General features: G+C 41.3%; 1 protein-coding gene across 1 annotated transcript; it reads left to right on the forward strand.

The window, feature by feature from the left end:
- Positions 1-351: 351 nt before the first annotated feature.
- dstyk (dual serine/threonine and tyrosine protein kinase) lies at positions 352-23,871 on the forward strand. Its single transcript, XM_080773799.1, has 14 exons — positions 352-1,458; positions 4,383-4,798; positions 9,361-9,879; positions 10,244-10,439; positions 13,232-13,470; positions 14,041-14,124; positions 14,234-14,410; positions 17,812-17,941; positions 18,617-18,773; positions 21,283-21,415; positions 21,845-21,958; positions 22,304-22,418; positions 22,607-22,741; positions 23,216-23,871. The coding sequence occupies exons 1-14, from the start codon at positions 1,266-1,268 to the stop codon at positions 23,401-23,403; spliced, it is 2,796 nt and encodes a 931-aa protein (XP_080629925.1). The 5' UTR covers positions 352-1,265; the 3' UTR covers positions 23,404-23,871.
- Positions 23,872-23,918: the final 47 nt, after the last annotated feature.

The following is a 23,918-nucleotide window of genomic DNA, read 5'->3' on the forward strand; positions in this document are numbered from 1 at the left end:
GCGTCAGGTTCTTCTGACGCGTCTGCGCGCGACAGTGTGCATGCGGGGTAAGCTCAGCTGTGCTCACAGTGCTCAGTGCTGCGCTTGATAATTTCAGCCTTTCATAAATCCACGAGTTTCTCGACGATTGTGTCTACACAGTCTCACTGTGTGTGATAACAACTAACAAGACATACGCCACCACCCATGTGCAGTGTACAAAAACATAGATATATGTCTATGTACAAAAATACAAAATAAAACTCTACAAATATGATACCTCTCGATTGGCCTACATGTCCCAGATTGCTTTGCGCTACACTGACCCAGCCCAGCCCAGCCCACTCCCCTCCCAACTATTCTCTTGTCGACTTAACTTTTTGCACTGATTTGATAGCTTGACTGTTTGGGGCTTGAAACTGTTACACTTCAGCTTGTGTCATCGCCGTGGTCTTCATCCTGCTAACCATCATATTTTAAAAATAAAACACAACGTCCGATGATGATTCATTGACGCTGAAGATGTCTCCCAGCTTCCTTGGACCAGAGACGACTTGGGAAGATCGCTTTACCACGGAGGAGGATACTAACGTTTCAGACGAGTTGTTGTGACTAGGCCGCTGCTTATGTTCCGCTATGGCCCCTGCAGGGCTGCAAACAGGGAGTGGATGGGCATGTCGATGAGCCAGAGTCGCTGCCAGACCGAGACACACCGGGTGATGAGAGCCTGCTGGATAGGAAAAATAATTAGGTTATTAGCAATAAACACAACGCTGGCACCTGACTTTGCTGACATGACGTCTTTTGCAAACCACTCCTCGGTTTAATGTATGTTAACTGAGACACGACCAGTCTTACATGAAGTTGCAGCAAAGTAACGTTAAATCTTAATAATAATTGTCTAGAAGAGTTAACACTATAGTATTATTGGCTCTCGAGGCTAACCGTGAAGCTAGCCGTGCTAGCTTCACATTAACATTGTATTAATCGCGCCAATGTATTGCTTTTATTCACTCACATTTAGGGAGATTTGGAGGAATTTGGTTGTCGAACACTAACACAAATGACATCGCTGCTTGGACTACTACGCTTTTTTGTCTTCCACTTGATTTGTCATCGAGACCGATTGTGATCAATGGCAATTTGACTTTCTGAGCATGATAGACTGAAGAAGCCTTTACTTGTGTGTTCTAAACGCTTCATTTGGGGGGCTATAGCACGTCTTGGCACCTGCCTTCTTGGAGGAACGTTACATTGTACAAATCTAACAAACCAAACTAGTTGCCATGGAGGGAAATACACAGAAAACCACCGCCTTAGCCCGAGAATTATCACGGACCTTTAGCAGCTACAACAAGCACTCCATCCAACTGAAAAAGAACCTAAAAGAGACTAATGCATTCTTTCGGGAAATCCGACAGAATTACAGCAACGCTTGTGCATCAGCCATCAGCTCGGAGGGCGCTTCTCTGGAGGCAGGTGAGTTGAGTTCCTGCACCTGCTACAGAACAGTCGGCATCTGTCAGCAACACACACACACACACACACACACACACACACACACACACACACACACACACACACACTCTTTCTCTATTAACATTTAAGACTTTGTTTTAGCAAAACTTTAAGATGTATCCTTTTCTATCTCCATTGTGAGGAAAACATGGGTAGAAAGAGCAGCATTCTTCTGCTGTGAAGTTATTTGTATGCGTCCAATGGAAAATAGATATTACAGGGTTAGGTAAAATGAAAGTGATTTATATCAAAAGCATGTTTAGGTCAGGCCGTGTGTGTGTGTGTGTGTGTGTGTGTATGGGGGGGTGGTATGTGTGTGAGAGAGAGATAGAGAGAGAGAGAGTGTACTAGTGAGCTGGTTTGTCACATTTCATGGGAGCAATTTATCACACAGAGAGCTTATCTGTGTCCAAACAGATCCCACACATTGGACCTGAAGTCCTGAACTCTTACTGTTTTTTTATGCTGATTCACATCTACAGAGTTAGGTATTGCTGTTAAGTTTTGTGGCATGTTGGTAGCCAATTCTTGTTTAGTGGTTTCTCTTTTCATGGTGAGGAAAGTGAAATGGACCACAAGTCTTCAGTTTCGCAGGTATCCACCAGACCACAATGAAGCCTATGCGTGCAAACTTTCATGGCAATTGGATGCTGCATTCATGATTTGTGGCATTTAGTGCAAAACAGGCCCCTCCTGCAAACTTTGGAAGACAATCGTAGTCAGAATGGAATCAGACAAATCTGACCGATACATCTTGATCATGTGACCGACCACACTACAGAGATAATGTGTACCTTTTGTTTGAGTTAGTAGTAGGGATGCACCGAAAGGGAAATTCTTGGCCGAAACCGAATACCGAATATAGGAAACAGTTGGCCGAAAACCGAATACCGAATAGCCGAATACATCTTTGTTGTAAAGCTACCTGATTATGACAAAAGACATGATTATGGCAAAACCTAACTTAAATAATAAACACTTATGGGTCCATTAAAAAACATCTAAATAATTAGAGGCTTTGTGATTAATTAATCACATTTTAATCGCATATCACTAGGCCTATTTGACCTGAGCAGTGAGCTTTTTTTCTACATAAGCATAGGCAATAATGATAGTGATAATATTATTTATATTTATATATTTATTTATATATTTATATATAATATATATTTATTTATTTACACTTTTCAAGGAGAACATGAGAAAACAAATAAAAACAACTTTATTAGAGAAAAACTAAGACTATGGAATAAAATAAATTAAAGTGGAATGAGATTCCAGAGGTGGGTTTGAATTTATAGGTGGTGGCATGTCTTTTTTTGGGAAGTGCATCGTTTTGACAGGTCTGCCTGCTGTGGACAGTGACCCTGACCATTAAACACGGGACACAACGATACAGTCTATCATTCATTGTTAAAGCTCCAAATGATATTCCCATTCGTCTTTGTGTCTGCCCGTGTAAACGCAGCAGCGAGTGTGAGGGGTTGGGGAACGGATGCAAAGTACATAGTGTTAAAACTAACGTTAGCTCCCATGCTAGCTACTAGCTTCCCTTGTCAACAGAACACCACCACAGATCGGGTGGAAGCTGCTAATATCACGTTGCTTGTGCCCGTGGATGGGAAATAAGATTTAGAAGGCTATGGAATCGTGGATGAAAGCACAGATATGTGCAATACAGTTGTGTCTTATCTGCTGCTGCCCGTGACTGCTGCTCGTGTGTTGTGTTGCGACTGTCGCTGACGGCTGAATGATGCATAGTTAAAGAGCGTCATAAGCATGCGCCCTTCCTGCGCTGAAAGTAGCAGATCTACAAGCTATCTACCCGTCGCAATGCACAGCGCGTTGGGCTTGTACATCTGTGTTTTCCTCGCAGTTTAGTTCGATTCACAACTTTAGGACCACTACTACTATTCAGTGATATTTTTCGGCTTATTTGAGCCGAAACCGAATAGGCCGAAAATACATTTTTAGCCATTTTCGGCCGAATATTTTCGGTGGCCGAATTTTCGGTGCATCCCTAGTTAGTAGAAGTAGTAGCAAGAAGTGTTTGGAATAAAACAAAAAATGGCAGAAACCTTTGACAGGCGGAACTGGGCGTTGCCCATGTGCAGAGTTGCTCTTTGATCCAAGGAATCCAGGGAAAACCTTAGTTATTGGCTAAAAAATTTAAAAATCCTAATTGGTCCAAGGTTGCTGGAGTATAACTGTTCATAGACTGACGGGCAAGACAGACAGGAATGAAAACATCGTCTCCGGCCTGGTGGAAACAAGAACAGTGTTGACAACCCTTTCTAACTTGGAGTATCTATAGTTCAGTGTTAAACGCATTTCATCATGTTGGGTAAAGGTGAATACCAGCAAGATAATTCCAGATTAGACCAAGGGCCTCTGCAAAAGGTATTGGACAGAATGTGAGGAGGGTGGTGTCGAGTGCGGTTAGGTTTTACATATAGAGCTGGTTATTGCCAAGCTCTGTTCTCTTCTTTGTTGTACAGATGCTTTTGACTGTGACTCAGCATCATTGTGAATTATGTCCACGGCCATTACTCCTCAAATAATCAGGTTGAATTGAAGCTTCTGTGTTCACCAAGCCTGTGAGTTGGATAAATAAATAATAATGGCCCAAGGAAATAATGGAGCAGCATTAAACTGTAACTGAAGGGTCATCCTGAATGCAACACTCAACTATGGAGGGATAGTAATGCAAGTCTAAAACTTTCCGGTTAAACTAGTGTTGCCACTTGCTTGCCAGAAATCGAATCGAAACCACAAACTATAAACTTGGCTTCAACCTTAGGCTTTCCCTGATTGTGGAAACTTTTGTTGTAGCCCATAGCTATTGTATTCCCCTCCAATAACTGGTATGTTCTCCTGTGTCTTAGGGCAGCTGAGCTGCATCTCTTTCCCCAGTCATGAGGAAGAGTTCCTGCGCAACACAGTGGGAGCTGCCCCTTACATCCTGGTGCTGGGCCAGGACTGTGCTGCCCGTTATCAGCTGCTCAATTGCCTCCTGGGCGAGAGACTGTTGCCACTGGGCCCAGAGGCCGGGGAGGCTTGTGAAGGGGTGCAAGGCTCCGTCTGCAAGAGAAGGAAGTTGTGCTTTACCCACGGGAGACAGACACGGCTCAGCCTAGCACTGCCAGGCCAGTATGAGCTGGTGCACAGTGTGCAGCTGGCAGCCAACTGTGGCCGCTGGGACACGGTTCCCCGGGAGGACCTGGAGATCCATGAGGAGTGTGAAGACCCTGCCCATAGACTCGCTGAGCTGGAGATCACTCTGCACCACCCACTGCTGCAGGTAGGCCTGTCACATGATCGCAATTATCTTTGATACAACGCTGACGAAGGCCGTAGGCCGAACTGCGTTCATTGTTATGCTGTCTGCTTGCAGCATACCATACCTATTTAAGATGAAACAATAAAGTGCCTTAAAGGACTGTTCCGTGAGTGCTGGTATTCTCTTTCAAACGCAATTATTTTTGCTCATGTTCGTCATAAATTTAATCATTTCCATGTTGAGAAAGGTTCAAACATTTTTGAAACATTTTCTGAAATAAGATCTACAAGCTCACAACGTGCCATGCTTGCCATTATACATTATTCATTTAGATTATTGTTATCGGTCATTGTCAGTCATTTCTTTGTGTTTTTAAGTTATATCTGCCCTATGCTGTCAAACTCAGGCAAAAGAACATCACTGTTAGAAAAATATAATATTGATGGATGATGGATGGAGCCATTATAATTCTAACTAGAAAAAGTGCCCCTCGGGGCACAGGGCTCCACCAGGGCAGGTCAGGTTGTGGCCTCCTGGTGGTGCTATAATAGGCCAATGTGAAAAGGGTGACATTTCTTCTTACGCCTTGGATGGCAATTGGATGATTTGAGGCATTTTGTTCCAAAAATGGGTTTTTCAAAAAATCACCTGTTGGTGGCGCTATAACGCCACCAACTAAAGATTTCACATAAATTGCACTCTCCGTTCATGATTTGAGGCTTTTTGTTCAGAACCGGGCAATCCTGCAAACTTTGAAAGCCAATGTTAGCCAATTTGGTTGGAATCTGAAATATCGGACAGATCCGTCTTGAACACATACACTATAGAGATAGTGTGTAACGATTTGTGGGATTTGGACAGAATCTGGAAGAGTAATATTTTGTTTTTCAAAAGTTGGCCTCCTGGTGGCGCTATAACAGGCTGTTCTGTAAAATTTGACAGACGGACGGACTCTCACACTGTTGGACGGAGTGCAATACATACTCTCTCCCCATGCATTCGGCCTGGTGGAGACAATAAAGAGTGCTTTACAATTTACATCATATTCAATAACAATCAGACTTATTTGCGTTATCAATTTTTTTTTATAGTTAAACTTGGCGTTAATGGCTCCGCTCTTTCCCTATATTTTGCTAAGCAAAATCAGGGAACGCTATGCAAAATCCGCAGGTATAAAAGAGCGGGACCATAGCAAGACAGTTAATCTGATTTTATTTGAGTCATGCAAACTTGAATGCATTTTACCATTAAAGTCATAGAACATTGAATTCAGTTTAGAGCCATGCAAACATTTAAATGTTAATGCAATGCAAGACTTTGAACTATAAGGTGGAGGCTAGGGTGGTGGAGGCAAGCTTTTCCTGCAGCAGCAGTGAGTGGCAGTAATTGAAAAGCAGAGATCCAGTGTAGGAGGACGCTGTACAGACCACCTTGATGAGGTGTGATAAGCCGCTTTTCCTCCCTGACATTTCACCAGGGAGGGGAGGGTGGGGTGGGGTGTGACAAGGCAAGAGCCGGGAGAGTCGGATAATCCCCACACACAACAAAACACCAGGCCTAAAAGAGAACAGAAAAGTTTCAGTCATTCAGTCCGACTTCACTGTAGCAGTCTTTTCATAAATCATATTTGTACTTAGGCTGTCGTGAAAGTTTATAATATGTAGTAGTAGTAGTTGTGAATTAGCAAACCGGACATTTGGGCTTAATGTTTCCTCACTATTTTCGCCAAAGTTTTTATATTTGTTGTTTCTTATAAGAGCGCGTCCGTTGTCCAACAACACAGGAGTCTGTGCCTTGACTTCTGTTCGCTCGCCTGGTATTGCCACTGTGGCTTCCCAGCCCCTCCCACCCCTCACTAGATCACGTTTATGACTCCCGTGCCCTGCATGAACTAACGCAATGCTTCATTAGCACAGGTTCCTTCAGTATATCTGGGATTATTTATAGCCACACCAACCTTTTATACATACTACTATTGCTAATTTGTCACTGGTTATATATTTCCTTAGTGTCATGTTTATGATGTATATAATATAATATAAACCAAAGTTGTGGCTGTTTGGCTTAGCTGGAACTCAGATTACTGATTAGAGCTGATTATTCAGTGTTATTCTGCCTTTCCTTTTACTTGATCTAGGCTAGTAAAGGAATTCAGGGATGTAGAGGCTGCTTGAATTCTTCCGTTTTATGTTTTCGAGCATCTTTTGATGATCCACAGGTTCGTGCTCAGGGTCACCACATGCTTGCATGTTGTGGAGTAAGGAAGTAGTGCTTAACCTTAGTGGTACAGCCATGCGGCTCTCCAGCCTGTGGGACCTGATGATCAGAGTATCTGGGGTTAACTGATTTGTCGTGGTCAGTGGATTGTAGTCATTCCTTATCACGTGTGGTGTGTGGAAAATGTTGTTTAATCCTTTAGACAAAGGCCTCTCGGCAGGTCCCAGTGGAAGCTTTGCCTCAGACAGCCCCAGCCAGCATTGCTTTCTAGGCTGCCCCCCTTACGTAATGGCCCTGGTCTGGTGCGATTCACATGACCAGGCCACATAAAAAAAAATCCCCCAACTCCATTGCTGTGATGGGGTTACCATGGTTATGGCTGAATCCCAGGTCACTGTTATACAGTTAATCATCATGGATGATGGATCATTCATGTTTTTCTTTCTGTTGTTTACTTACTTCGGGTCACCATCCCAAATTGAGTACAGTATCAGCTGTTGTAAGTAAGAGAGCTGTTGAATCATGATCTAATAGAGAAACAATGTATTGATACACTCCTTTAACACACAATTCAATCTACAGTCATTTGCTTCATATAATACTAATGTAAACAAATTATAATTAATTTCAGTTTCTGTCAGCCCCCTGTATCTCTCCAGTCTGTTCTGACTTTCTGTGGCAGAAAGTCAGTCCTTTATGTTTACATTTGGACATAAACAGATGAGTTATTGTTTGGAACAGCTGAGTCATTGTCTGGAAGACATGCACTTCATGTGAGAGATGCAGTGCAGAATGAATCTCTTATTTATGCTGGACTTGATATCGTTTCAGTGTGAGTTACATTATATTACATTCACTTGCATTTTGTTTTTAGGAAATAACTTATTCCAAAATGGCTTTCAGTTTAGTGTTTTGCAGTCGACTACAGTGTTCTTTTAGTTGGGTTGATGGTGTAATAATTGGGGGTTTAGTTTACTTGTTTACCTAGAGGTACTGTATGTGAAGGCACAGAACTTCTCAGCTCACTGTGATATTCACACAACCCTGACAGAATCACAACACCCTGTTTCAGAGAGGCCAAGAGATGAGAGAGTCAACTTGCTAATTATCCCCCCCTTCCATCGCAGTGTTTCCTTGTGCATCTTACCGCCACCTAGACACACAATAACACATGGGACATAAATGTTGCCAGCCTATTGCCACATTTCTCAAAATGCTTTTGAGCTCTATAGCCCATTATGAATAACAAGTTCATACAGCCTACAGCCTAAAACACCCCACTTATTAGCAAAGGGCTGAGACATTAGCATACTCTCTCGAAGTGTGCTATTAAAAGAAATTGGTGAATTTGGATACAGCAATTTATCTGTTTGACTGCATGGTATTTTAATGTATATAACTGGGTCAGACAGTAAACATGGGTCTGCTCTGTAAGCGTGCAAGGCGTAAAGCCCTTTAAGATGAATGTGAGGACTGACTGAGTGGAGAAAAATGGCTTCGGGAAACCGGGAATCGGGATTTTATCATCACTGCTGCTGTTGGAAATACACTGCATGAAGGCAATTGAAAGATCCTGCTTATTTTGATTAGTTGTGGGCAAATGTTTGCAGGCTATCTTTGTTCCAGAGAGACTGCTCACTGCTCAGTTGGTATCGGCTCTTGTTTCTTGGAGACAGGACTGACTGTCTCTTTTGTGTGGCTGTGTTAGTCATTTCTGCCTCTCTTTCACCCCATTTCTCTCTTCACCCCCCACCACATTCACTGACTCCATCTCACGCTCTCTCCGATTCTATTTTTGTTTATGTTGTAATTTATCAAAAGCTGTGCACATCTTTAACTTTTGCCTTTTTATTGCCCTGCCATAACCTTTCCCATGACCACCAATGCTCAGAAATGGAAGTAGCATGTGAAATAGAAATTATGATGAATTTCCTTTTTAAAGTCTTAGTTGTAAAATCAGGAGGTCAGACGAATTTGAGACATGCAGATGTGCGTGTTGAACAGTAGGCCTGTTATGAGTATGACATAATTGCCTAATCCCAATTATTTGAGATGATCACAATTATTTTGCATAACCGACATAATCATATCGTGTAAATTTCTTTTCATACATTTTAATTTAAAATTTCTTTGGGAATTAGCAGATCTACAAGTTTGCAATGCTACGTGTTAGCTATTTGTATATTCAAGTTATTTGTCATATTGGCATTGTGGAGTCTTTGCTTTCGAAACCAAAAAGATAACCGACATTTAATTTTGATTTATATGTTCAACACAATATTGCAATATTGAATATTTTTATGACAATCGTCAAGCCCTATATGAACAGTTGATCTGATGGGAGAAACAACACTGTTCATTTTCAGGAAGCAAAGATCATGGTGGCACCGTGTTCAAGTATCCAGCCCATAGAAGAGGCCCTGGACGATTGCACTCGCAGTGTTACCCCCATCATACTCTACGCCCTCAACCAGGACTCCCTCAGTACGGAGCAGGTCGCCGACCTTCGAAAGGTCAAAGAGATGCTCCCTTTCCCCATCTGCTTCATTCGCATCCCTGCGACGCTGCCAGAGGCATCCCCCGAGCCCGGCCGCCGAGCAGAGAAGGAAAAAGAAAGAGACAGGGAGAGAGAGAAGAGCCCGCTTTATAAGCACCTACACTCCTTAGGCTTCCTACACTCCCAGGCGGGGAACTGCTCCTGCGGCGCCCCCACGCAGACGCCCAGCACGGGCACCAAGCCGCAGAGCGTGCTGGGGGAGGCCTTTGAAAGACTGCATCGGCTGCTGGTGCCGTTTGCCCGCCAGGTGCTTCATAACCAGCAGGTGGAGGCCGCCAACATTCTCAATGGGGTGCATTCTCGGTGTCTGGATCTGTTCATCAACCAGGTTAGTGTCTGTATGGGAGAGAGAGTACCATCTCCATCTGTATAATCCACATTGTTCTTGAATTAGGCCTACACCTGTACTGCATCATTACAAAGAAGTGTTTTGTATCTAGGGATGCTAATTTTGATAATGAATAAATAAAAATAAAACGTCATTAACTGTTACCCGAATTCATGTACTATTTTAGAACAGAAGAATGTCTGACTCAATCAGGGTCCCAAATGAACACCTTCCAGGACTGCATTTGTGGTAGTGAAACTGCTATAGGAACCAAGTATGCTAAATGGGGGTGAATGTTGTCTTCAGTGGTCAGTAGATTATGGAGACCATCCACAACTCTTGCTACTATATGCTCTCATTGCAGGCGTTCGATATGCAGAGGGACCTGCAGATAACGCCGCGCAGGCTAGAATACACACGGGAGAAAGAAGGCGAACTGTTCACCTCCCTCATGGCCATCGCCAACCGCAAGCAGGAGGAGATGAAGGAGATGATTGTGGAGACACTCAGTAGCATGAAAGAACAGCTGCTTGAGGACGCTGCTAACCTGGAGTTCACAGGTCAGCGCTGCAGTCACTTGCTAAACTATGTGTTTGAAATGATAAACAAGCTCTACAATGTAACGAAGGTTTTCATATAGTTGTAGACAGTGGAGTAAAATGTAACGAACGTCTTCATATAGTTATAGTGGAGTAAAATAATATTTGTCCGAGATGTGGTGAAGTAGAGTAAAAGTATTGAAATTTGGTAAGTAAAAATACCTCAAAATGGTACTTAACGGTTTGACTTGATGACTCTGTTTTGTGGTGCCAGTTAGGCAAATGCATAACACAATCTTTTTTGAAAGTCAACCATACAATGGTTTACATGGATAAATATAGCAGTACCACATGAACCTGTAAACCATATAGCCAGGGATAGGTTACCCAAAAAGCAAACCTTCACTCAATACAATAGTAAATCAGTAAATTCACACAGACACAGAAGAACTCAGTTTGATATTGCGTGTATATTTTCCCACACCCAAAATCCAGTCCACAGTAGCGTCCACAGAGAACAGTCAATAACATTCACGTATTCACAACACACCAAGGGTTATTCATTCACTGAATGAAATGTTATTACCCCAAAAGAAAAGAAAACAAATGAAATCCCACGGCCTGTACCGGGGTGATTAGAACGAGGCAACAGGGTGTTTGTGTGTGACTGTGTGTATGGGGGGGGGTAGGGGGTCAGATACCAGTCACAGAGAGAGCAGCTCCGTTGCTGAACGACGACAAGACAGGCACACGGACAGTGGAAAACGCCCCAAGGATTCACTTCTCAGGTTCTCTCTCCTCCACCAGGATCCGATTACAGCTGGGTCTTCATTCATTAAAACGCACCGTGCGGACTATAACTTGCGATCACGTCTCCACTCCAGACTGGCTTCTCTCTGGCAGTCCGCGCCATCTTGGATCAGTTCATTGATAAAACATGAGTCAACATAACAGGCGTCGGGGGCGTGTTGCTGCGCTGACGTTAGTCTGTGAGAGTACTGAAATGTACATGAATACTTGCGGTGGTGTGAGTGGGTGCATGTGTGTGCGTGCGATCGCCCATCGCTACAAGTACAGTACTTGAGTAAATGTACTTAGTTACTTTCCACCACTGGTTTTGTAGCAGACTTCTCTGAAGGGCGGTTTGGTTGTTTTGAATCATTTTCAAGATGGTGTACTGTATATCTATGACCGTCGGAGACATCTGCTTCAAATAACATATTGACTTTGTCAACCATTCAATGCCCATACAGTAGTAATTATAATAAATTATAATTATAATTTTTTAGTAGGGAGACAACCTTCAACCACTGCTTCACTCTGTGTGCTAGTATTGTATTAAATTAAATTCAGGGTGAGCGACAAAATAGCAGCCAGGAGAATGAGACTCGCAGGACACTGCCAAAGACACCAAGAGCTCCCAGCCAGCAAACTGGTGCTGTGGGAACCAACACATGGGCACCGGTCACAAGGACGTCCCATACTAACATATGTGGATGTACTCAAGAAAGATGCAGGAGCGCAAAGCACCAACGAGCTGGCCGGATGTAGGGAGAACTGGGATGACTGGAGGCGACGATGGAAGGCTCGTCTGAGGACGACCTAGAGAGAAATGCCATACAGATTGGTTAAAAATAAAAGTGAAAGTTAAAAAGTCCCAGATTGTAGCTTTAATGTACCCTAAGTCTTGCTACGAGTGTGAAGGTGTTTTTGTTTGCGTCTGTCTCTCAGCTAGATAAGTTGCATCAGAATTACTCTGCAAACACAAAAAAGACAATTGTAACTTTTTTGTTTTTCTTTTGTTGGTTAATTTACACAAGGCAGAACAGAGAGGATTGTCTTGTATTTTACCACCAATTGACATAATGTTCTTTCAGTTATGTTAGTTAGGGTGTTTCTTTTTTCATTGCGTACCATTTCCCTGGTGAAGTTGTACAGAATCTATTTTTTAGGGTAGCGGCAATACAAAACCAAAACATTTTACTACGGTGCTTGGCAAATGTTTCAGTATAAAACTATTATACTGTTTCCTACAATTTGTATACCGGTGTGTGTATATATATATATTACAGCAAATAAGTAATAAAGTAATTTATTTGACTGTAAAACAACAGTTTACCTTCTGAGGTTGTCTGTGGCAAAACAAGCAGTGATTGTTTCATTAACCCATGAAGACCTGATGCTCATTCTACAAATGCCTTCTAGGACGTTCTCAAACAATTTTTCTATCAAGAACCTTGGCTGCGGACCACCATCTGAAGGCTAAAATTTAACATCTTCAGAATTTATTTACTATTCTTTGACTGATGCAATTAAGATTCTGTTCCAAATGTACACAAGATGTGTATGTTTATGCTTAAAGGTACATTTCACTGCTGGAAGAAACTGCAGTCACTCAATGTTAATAGTATTTGTATATTACACAGATAAAAACCCCAGGAAAGTGTTTTTTGTGTCCTAAACATCATTAAAATAAGCTCTGGTTCCAAAAGGGCTGAAGTGGCCCTTTAAGTCATGTTCGTATTTTTGGTTGGCGATCAACAGTGGGGCCAGTCCTATAATAGAACTATAAATGCAAACATATGTAACAGACTGAGTGAGTCACTCCGGCCGAATGTTGGAGTATCCTCATAGGCCATTGCAATTTTAAAATGATTTGGCGGGAACAGTGGTTCCACAGTCTTTACGCCTGCAGGGATTATCCCTGCAGGGTTAGTATGCTGCGATTTTACAGTGCTAATTCATACAGTATATACATCACATGTGGTAGACTGCACAGGATTTCACAATTTCCTGACACACTCTCTCCACAGACATCATTGTGACAACCAATGGAGACCCTGTCACATCGAAGGAGATCAAATCCTGCATCCACCAGATCCAGGAACTGATCGTGGTTCGGTTGAACCAGGCAGTTGCCAACAAGCTGATCAGTTCCGTGGACTACTTGAGGGAGAGCTTTGTAGGAACCTTGGAACGTTGTCTCAGCAGCCTAGAGAAATCCCACATCGATTCCTCTGTCCACAATGTCACTTCCAATCACCTCAAACAGGTCAGCTGGGATCCATCCAGATTAAAGCTTTATATAATAAATAATATATCAAAGTTAAACTAGCGCAAGTACAGTACAGAAATTTTAAAAAATACAATTTTGAATATCGATCAATATCAACGTACTGTTGGCCCCTAAATGGCAAAAGACTGCGTGTTAAATGTAACGCTGTAACACAGTGGTTCCCAAACTGTGGCGCGTGCACCCCTTGTGGTGCGTGAGCGCCTTCTAGGGGGTGTGCGACATGAAAAGTCTAATGGTGGTGCTATGGTTTTATTTTAAATATATTAACATATTATGGCAAGTAATGCAGAATATAGCCTATGCTGCATATATTATGCCATATTCAGGTTCATATATGTGGATAAAAAGGAAATATATGTCTATATCAGTATTCTCAATATTATATAGCATATGCAATTTATATTTCCATGTGGCTGGGTGCATCAGCTAGGTCAGGAGGTAACGGGGTGCATGGCCAAAAAGGTTTGGGAACTGCTGCTGTAACCGTGTTGGAATCATGGGGTATATTTTTCCCTCATCTGCCATGCCTTCTCTCCTCTGCCTTAGATATTAAATGCTGCCTATCACGTGGAAGTGACCTTTCACTCTGGATCCTCTGTTACACGTCTGTTTTGGGAGCAGATCAAACAGGTAGGTGCTGCTGTAACACACATCTATCAAAAGAATTGGGTGATTTATATGGTGGGAATGAGCAATTAGCCATTTTGTTCAAATTGTAGTTTGTTTTACTCTCCTGTAGATAATCCAAAGGATAACGTTTGTGAACCCACCTGCCATCAGCCCAGAGTGGAAGCGGAAGGTGGCCCAGGATGCCATAGAAAGCCTCAGTGCTGCCAAGCTGGCGAGGAGCATTTGCTCTCAGTTCAGAACGCGCCTCAACAGCTCCCATGATGCTTTTGCTGCTTCTCTGCGCCAGGTGAGCTTCCTCTGTTGGTGACTGTCGCTGATTTTTGGCCCGTCACAATTATTACATAATCGTTTAATTTCAATTATTTCAGATAATCTGAATTATTTTTGCGTAATCGTTTAAATCGTTAAAATAAAAGCAGAAATAGCTGATCTACAAGCTTACAACAAGTCATACATGTGTTGTATGCTGGTAGATCAGCTATTTCCGCTATTTTTACATTTATGTTTTTAAGTCTGTATATTATTTGTTATATCTGTCATTGTTATTTGTCATATAGGGTAGTTGGGTTGTTTACGGCAGCTCCATGACCGCGGAGAGCAAAGGTCTGTTTCTCAATGGATTTGTCATCTAGGAGGTTAAAGTGAAAAAAGGGCTTCGTTAAGACCTCCATAAAATTATGGTCAATGCCTGTGTTAAAAGTCAGAGCGATTGGTGCAGGCAGTGAGGAGCTACGACAGTGTTTCAGACATTCAGACAGACATTCTTTCATCCATTTAGACATTGAGTGAATTATAGTATGATGATGATTTGGCCACGGATCCCATCTCAAAATAAGTTGTTCCAGGGACCTCGCAGAAGCAAAGATTTGAGTTAAAAACGTTTGCTCTGAAAGAATATATATTCAACGATTTGCGCCACATTTTCAAGATTTTCCAAGATAGCAGATCTACAAGCTCGTAGATCTGCTATTTTTGAATGGCTAAGGTACAACATAATGCTTAAATCACCAGAAGGGGTTCCCGTCCAGAATGGGTTAATGAATGAAACGTTAATGAAGAAACAAGGATTCATACATCACGATTTCTTTATTTTTTAACATATGTTTATTGATTTTTCTTTACAACATAGTATTTTCAAAGCAATTATTCACATATATTCCCCCCCCCCCAACCCCATGGCAGCACAAAAACTAAACAAAATCTTCGAAGAAACATCAGGAAATGTCCAAAAATACAAAACAAATGAAAAAGAATAATCATACATCATGAATTAATATCCAGCTGCTGCCGTAATTCTCCAGAATTGTGCTATGAAATGTAAATATATTTGTCTATCTGTATTTAATGTGTGTGGAAACAACAACAGGGTGTGTCACCTGGAGTAATACTAGTCCCGTATTCGCACGGGACTAGTATTACTCCAGGTGACCCCAGAGAGAGATGTGCGATTTCCACAGCACAGCATAGGGTCATTGCATTCTCCTCAGACATATTCATATATCTTGCTAAAGAGTGTATAAATTAATCAAAACTGTGTAGCCTATACATTTCCATCTACAAGGCTCAAATCTCATGTGAAAAAATACAATTACGTGTATGGCAGCAATTTAAAATGTGCATAGCCTATATTGTTGGATTAATTGCATCATTCCAGCTGTGCAAAAGTAGCCTATAGGTCAGGTCAGATCAATTAGGCACGCAGCGCAAGGTCTGAAATAAGATGACCATCTGCCCTTAAAGGTTTAAACCATAACATGACATGTATCATGGTTCGTCAGCAAAACCAGATTGAAAACATTCTTCATGTCCTCGCTCATAAAAACTGGATTATTTCTTCAAATAGACCGGAGGATCAATCAGGTGGGCTAATACTTTATTGGCATGTAACACTGGTTGGTACAATATATGTTCTCATCAGAGCACGACTGTGCGTGTATATCTGCGCAACAACTTTATTTAAGAAGCTAGTGTTTTCTGTCATGAGACCTTTGATTCATTAGAGAGATTGAATTGGCTCTCCGTCTCTCTCTCTCTCTCTCTCTCTCTCTCAAAAGCCGTAGTGAGAGCGAGAGAAAAGTGAAACATGAATGTATATATGCACGCACGCTACATTTAAAGTTGTACAATTGGATTATTGGACATGATCGACATGATCGATTCGCACAGGATTAGTATTACCCCGGGGGTATTTGCTGAATTATGGTAGGTAATTTGGCCTGTAATTATTACAGCCCAAATCACCGACATGGGAGATTCGCATGTGATTTAAAAACACAGACGTCCTCTGTGATTATTCCATATTACCTGGGGTCCCGGGGTAATACTAATCCTGTGCGAATAGGGCTTTTTATAATTAACAATAAACTCTGAGACTGTCCAAATGGACTGTTATGGGTCCATTTGGTTGTAGCCTACCCGCCGAGAAGTCACTGGGCAGTAGACACTGGGCAGTGTATCTTTTTGTCTTTCACTTTCGCTCTTTCTTAATTTGTGTCCTTCCTTCTTTCCTTTCTTTCTCTTCCTCCTTATCTAAATCTGGTGGTCGTGCTTACTTAATTTAATGCTTTGTTGTAATTTTCTTTCTTTCCTAACCACTTTATTGGGACTATTAGGGTGTTCCAGTTAAATCCATTTCAGAATACAATAATGAGGGTCCTTAATAATTGTCATAATTGAATGTATCTGTAAGGTGTCTGTCCATACACACACACACACACACACACACACACACACACACACACACTGCCTGACACTTCAGCCATCCATAATTGCAGCCATTGTCGTCTCATTGGACAGTATATATCAGTATGTCTCCTGTGTATGGATGGATACTAATGCATAGTAATAATTATTTATATTAAATAATAAATATGTTTCCTCCTTACAATTGAGGAAATACAGGAAAATTGGCCATTTGACTTGCAGCCCCTGCTCAACATAAAAATACATTCACAATAATGCGTTGTCACAGTCCATCCATAATCAAGGAATTAATTAGGGATTCATAGCATAATCGTAATTGGCCATATCGGAATGGTCTCAAAATAATACAGATTATTTAATCGATTTTCACCTGCAATACAAAAAAGAAATTATGAATTTGTGTACTTCTCATTCAGTAGTCATTCAGTTGTGAAAACGGACACTAGGAAAAGTATTATGCAATTTATTGATTAGGGCTAGGGCTTGTTTCCATTGTGGTCCTCTGTATAATATCGGAATTGGTCAGAATCGGTATCAGCGGATATGACCCTGCAAATTTCACAATCGTGCACCCCTAGAATTAATATCACTAGATTTAACAGGAGGGAATTCTGACGACTATTACTATAAGGTCAATAACTGGAATATACAAAGCTGTATAATATGAACTGAACATGCACAAGTTAACAATTTAATGAAATTGCCCTAATAATCAGAGTAAAGCCTATGACAGGCATTCTAATGGCTTTTTCAGTCACTTCAAAGCCTCTCTTTGATTAGCTTCCAAAGGACAGTAGGCCTTGAACAGGCCAGTCATGTGATTCTGGTGGAAGGTAGTGCTCTGATCAGCAGGCTCATACGCCATGCACTGGAACACATTGATTAGCAGTTGATGCTAATTGATTCTTTCTGTCGCGCTGCTTGTTTCCACCCTTCCATGCAGAGGCATCATTTCAGAAAAATGTGTTTATTGCGTGTTTGCAGTTGGAGGAAGGCCATACAGGACGCCTGGAGCGTACCGAAGACCTGTGGTTGCGTGTTAGAAAAGACCACGCCCCTCGTTTGGCACGTCTATCTCTGGAGAGCCGGTCCCTCAGAGATGTTCTGCTGCATGGTGAGTCATTGTGACAAACACACAGTCAAATCCTCAGTGTTCATTTAACTCAGAGAGGGTAGCATTCATAGTGAGTTATGTTAACACTGAGGATCAAATCGTCTTTTTCCTGTATGTCAATTTATCGAACAATACTTTACTTTATTTGTTTATATGCTCAAGGGCGCATACATAAACTCAAGGGGTTAATAACTTAATATGCTGCATTTCTATGTGGGTGTATTCAGTGTGTGCAAGACCCAGATGTCATTCGCTGATGTGGCAAGTCAGCTGCACAATTGGGCGGGGTATTTAAGCTCACCTAGACTGCATGCTTCTTCCTGCCTTCCTTCTGCATATGGTTGTTATGTGATGTTTGCTCCCACCGCCACCCCAGCATCACCGGTGGGCTCTGTTATTTCTGTTCCCCATGGGGGTTGTTATTGTATATCTATCTCCCTGCTCTTAATGTTTAATTATGGTGTTTAATTGTGCCAAGTAGGGAGAAAAATGTAGCGGAGCCGAATGCCAAATAATACATGCACACTTGTATTCTTATTCTATAATAATTATTGGTTAAATCTATTCTTTATCAGTTATCTGACCTCATGTTTTGTTAACTAAATGCTTTCTGACTCAACTGCATTGCTTTGTGAATGCTTTCTGACTCAACTGCATTGCTTTGTGTTCTAACAGGCAAGCCGAAGCTTGGCCGCGAGTTGGGCCGTGGCCAGTATGGAGTGGTGTACCTGTGTGACAACTGGGGTGGTCGCTACCCATGTGCCTTAAAATCTGTGGTACCACCCGATGATAAACACTGGAATGATCTGGCTCTTGAATTTCATTACACAAGGTGAGTCAGTGGAGGGTGAAATTGCAGAATTAGAGGCAGCACACAGATAAACTTGATAAATGGTGCTTTCCTATTGCATGGAACCGATTCAGCTTGACTAGACTTGACCCGACTAGCTTTGTTTTCCACCCTCAATGAAACCAACACACCAAACCAACAGGTTTGGTGTATTTAATGTTTAATTATGGTGTTTAATTGTGCCAAGTAGGGAAAAAATGTAGCGGAGCCGTATGCCAAGATAAAATAATACATGCACACCAACAGGTTTGGTGTCCAACCACCACACCCTGCTTATTTAATACGTACTGATATGTTGACATACTGTTACATACATCAGGGCTTGACATTAACTTTTTGAGGCACTTGTTCCCGGCACAGAAGTCACTTGTCGAGCACACAAATACATTTTAAATCGGCTAACTCTAAGTTGGTTTTGTTGAATTCATGTTTGAATATTAGAAGTTTATTTACAAGTTTAATAGCCCTAGAATGTCTTTGATGCACAACCATAGATTGGTCCTATCCGCACAAGGTTAGCAGACTGACCTCGTCTGTGTAACCATGTGCTCACCCAATAATTAATTCCTAAGACTTGGAGTCAGATACTGTCCTCTAGTTTCATATCCATTTGAAAGTTATGGCAGAAAACGTGTGCTTAGTCAAATATCACCACCTGAGATATTTTACTAAATACATGTTTTCTGCCATAACCTTCAATGGACAATATGAAACGAAACTAGAGGACAATATCTGACTTCAAGTCTTAGGAATTAATTATTGGGTGAGTACACATGGCGTGCTGAGCAGATTTAGGCAGCACATCTGCTAACCACGAGTGGATGGGACCGATCTATGGCTGTGTATTTGGAATACATGAAATGTATGCAAGATCACAGACATTCTAGGGCTAACAAGTTAACAGAAATCCATCGATCGGTATGCTTTGTCAATAGACCGGGTCGCCTATTTGCTGAATAGTGTATAGTTTTTTAATTCATGTTCTTCATTTGATTGATGTTTTAAATGTTTCATGTAATCATCGAGTCACTCGTTTAGCACAAAGAAAGTAGTTATAATGGCCAGTTGCCGTATAAAATAAATTACGTAGGGTAGTGCTTCCATTTGAAAGTAAAGAAAGAAGCCACAGAATTATTTTGTGGTTCGGTTTGCCACAAAATAATGTCTATATTGTACATTTAGAATGCACTTGTCCAGAAAGATTTATTACTTGTCCCGGACAACAGGACAAGACCCTGCATAAAATGTTGTTTTTAATTTTTGTGAGCATATTGTGTTGGGAAGTGGCATAGTCATGTTTCATTCATTCATTCATTGCAGAACGAGTCACTATGTGATGTATTGTGAGCTTATAAATTGGCTAAGTATATACAGTAGGGCTTAACGGTAAGTGGTTAATGCTGATTGAAGTATTTATTAACACCATAAAGCATTACACTTGTTTACAATAGGGTCCACAATTTTCAATTCATCATAACATTGAGACGTACAAATATACACTTCTATATAGCCAAAAACAGGAAATCATCATAGGGGAGGTAAGAAGGGAAAAGAGACATACAGTGAGCAAAAAAGGGGTGGGTGGGGGATTCAGGTGCTCTTTGAGAGCGCTTTTTAAGGAGTCAAGGGATTCATGTCTACATTTTTGTGGCATAGGAGCGAAATAAATTTAGTCCCTTGTTAGTGCAGAATCTGGGTTGCACATGGTTTGTTGAACTCCCTCTGTTGTTGTGGGTGTGGACTTCGTTGACATTAATAGTATTTAGATAGGTACATGCTGGTCCATGTTATTATTTTCTTTAATTTATTTTATCCCACGATTTTGCAACCCATTTTTTCACCCAGTGTCAATTATCTAATGTAATCCTGGGCGCTACACTTCCTCTGCCAACCTGGGGGGCAACGGACTGACCTCATGCTTCCTTCTATGCATGAGGAGTCCAAGCTGCTTCTTTTCACCTGACAGGGGAGAGTTTCCCCGTAGCGCATGGAAGGAACACGTTATTCCGACCAGTTCCTTTGCCCTCCATCAGGTGCCCCGGCTGGCCAGGGGGAGGTAGTTTAGACTAGAGACCAGGATTACTGCATGTTTTTGTGAGGGTACCTACCCTAGTTATTGGTCAAACTCACACAGTGGCCATTTTTCACTTAGTCAGTACAGTACCACATGAGAGCAAAATGTTACTAGTAACTTGGAGAGAGAATCATGGGTGACGGTTGTGATGGGTTTGCCCCCCTGTGGACATCTCAAGAAGAGTTTCACAGTTGTATGTCAAATGGGCAGCTTTGAGTGCAATCGCAAGTGAATTAATATAAATGATACACTGTATTTCTATTATTTCAAATATACATTCAAATTGTTCGTGTGAATTAATATACATGATACACTGTATTTCTATTATTTCAAATATATATTCAAAGTGTGTGTGTGTGTGTGTGTGTGTGTGTGTGTGTGTGTGTGTGTGTGTGTGTGTGTGTGTGTCCTTTTTAGATCCCTGCCAAAGCATGAGCGCCTGGTGGACTTGCATGGCTCTGTCATTGATCACACCTACGGAGGTGGTTCCAGCATTGCTGTGCTACTTATTATGGAGCGACTACACAGGGACCTCTATACAGGCTTAAAGGTGACTGGGCACGACTGCCAACATTGGCATAGATAACTGGCATAAATAAAATACAAAAAAAGACAAAAGTATCATTCAATCCTGCACATAATTCTACATGCATTCAAACTGAACTCTGACTGGGCCGTCTGGGAGATAGGTGGGTCATTTGCTCTGAGACAATGTCCTGATGTTAAAGAAAATATTTCAATATTTTCAAATCTGTTGAATATTGTCTTTTGATGTGGTGTTATTAATTAAAAATAATGTTGATATGGCACACTGACTAGCAAGAAAATCAAAGCATGGCACTTCATGTCAAAATGGTTGCCGACCCCTGCTGCACTGTATAGAAAAGAACAGAGGGCCTGTACTCAGTTGGTGCAATGTTCACAACTATCCAACTTATCCATATTCCCCAATGGTCAATGGTTGGTTTGTGTGTTCCAGGCTGGTCTTCCACTAAGGGAGAGACTTCTGATTGCTCTGGATGTGGTGGAAGGGATTCGCTTTTTGCATGGCCAGGGTCTCTTGCATAGAGACATAAAGCTGAAGAATGTTTTGGTGAGTATGGACTGGAGCCTTTGACAGTGGGGTTGAAAGGAGGACTATAGAAAGGCAGTGGCATAGATCAGTTAAATTGGAATCGATGAGCATACATTGACGTGACATTTTGAGATGGTTAGTGTTTATGTATTGCTGTTGGTACAGCACATATACTGTAATAAGTACCTCATCACCTTCAATTCACACATACCACTGTGTCCTTTGACAACTTTTAAAGAGGCAATATTTTTAGAACACAAAATGGGTGCTGGTACTTGAACAAAGGGCACATAAAAGTAGCTATTTCTGTGACCAAATTGTTCATTCTGTCTTGATGTCCGGTGTTCCTTGTCCCTCCCACAGCTGGACAAACAGAATCGGGCGAAGATCACAGATTTGGGCTTCTGCAAACCGGAAGCCATGATGTCCGGCAGTGTCGTTGGAACTCCCATCCACATGGCCCCTGAGCTGTTCACAGGTAAGATTACCAAGCGGTCATGTTAGCGGTCATCAACCAATTACGGTAATCCATAAATGTGCATCACTTGTTTACATCATTCCCAGCCTATAGATAATGAATATATAAACATACATTGTCGTCAAATTAAATTATACACTTTAGCTGATGTGTCACCGTATTATATAATATTAAATCTCTCCCTACAGGAAAGTATGATAACTCTGTAGATGTCTATGCCTTTGGGATCCTTTTTTGGTACCTCTGTACCGGTTCAGTAAAACTCCCAGAATCCTTCGAGAAATGCTCTACGAAGGACCAGCTCTGGAACAATGTTAAAAAAGGTGAAATACATTAGAACTGCTTTCTCAAAGAATTATGCACAACAACCCGACAACATGATCCCTGTATGACATTTGAGTCCTTTGAGTTTAACTTTTTTCTACTTTGCTCATGGCTGCCTTGTGTATGACAATCAAACTAGAAAGAATAAGCACAACACAGTCACAACAAGTAAAACTATTTTATATAACTGATATATTTTGTACAACTGATATGTAAGTCTTCTGAGCTCGGCTCAGAAGACTTACATATCAGCAAAAGAATGGTAGTGTCACAGTAGTGTCCTTCAGGTACTACATGGGCTTATAAGTAAGTGCTTTTATTCAGATATGAGGGCTGGCATTTTTTAGCTGTCTTGAGTATGACCCCATGCGGCAAGTTTGACACGCAAGAACAAAATGGCTATCGTGTCAATTATATTCAGCTCTGGTCTGTCAGCAGATTTTGTGTCTCTAAACTCTTTTTTTTCTCTCCAGGTGCCAGGCCAGAGCGCTTAGCCAGTTTTGATGCAGAATGCTGGCAGCTGATGGAGGCTTGCTGGAACGGAGACCCTTCCCAGAGGCCTCTGCTTGGCATCGTAGAGCCCAGTCTGCAAAGTATCATGGCACGACTCTGTAACTGCATCTCAGATCAGAAAAGCAGTAGCCTCGAGGACTCAAACTGAAACACTCCAGATGAAATGAAATACAAACACTTCAAACAAAAAATACATTCACTAAAATATTATCAGTGAAGAGTATTTTTGTTGTATTTATGACAAAAGCTCTCGGCACAGTATTTCCGAAGGACATAACACAGACAACCAAATGTTATGTCCAAGATGTCTTCCTTACTTCCCAAGATTTACATTATTTATGAGTTGATACAAGACAGATGTGTTCCCAAAATGTGTTTTATTTGTTTGTGTTATGTGTATTTGTATACAAATGTAAGCCTACACTATGCTTTTCTATTAGCTGCCATGCTAATTGCTGCTTGATCATACGATTGTTTGTTACTAGATGAGAAATGTTTTAAAAGTAGTCCATTCCCAGTATTATAAAGTTATATAAAAATATTAATTTTAGATTGTATTTAAACTGAACATATTGCATCTATACAAATACTTTTTTTTAAATAAAATGATCTGTAGAAGAAACAAAATATTGTCATTGCTTTATGTATTTTCCTGATTTTAGC

This window comes from Protomyctophum bolini (assembly GCF_963924005.1).
Source record: "Protomyctophum bolini genome assembly, chromosome: 2".
Lineage (NCBI taxonomy): Eukaryota > Metazoa > Chordata > Actinopteri > Myctophiformes > Myctophidae > Protomyctophum > Protomyctophum bolini.

Coding starts and splice junctions, on each gene's coding strand:
- dstyk (XM_080773799.1), top strand. CDS start 1,266: ATGGAGGGAAATACACAGAAAACCACCGCCTTAGCCCGAGAATTATCA. Junction 1,459..4,382: donor GGGCGCTTCTCTGGAGGCAG/GTGAGTTGAGTT, acceptor CCTGTGTCTTAG/GGCAGCTGAGCTGCATCTCT. Junction 18,774..21,282: donor CTTGAATTTCATTACACAAG/GTGAGTCAGTGG, acceptor TGTCCTTTTTAG/ATCCCTGCCAAAGCATGAGC.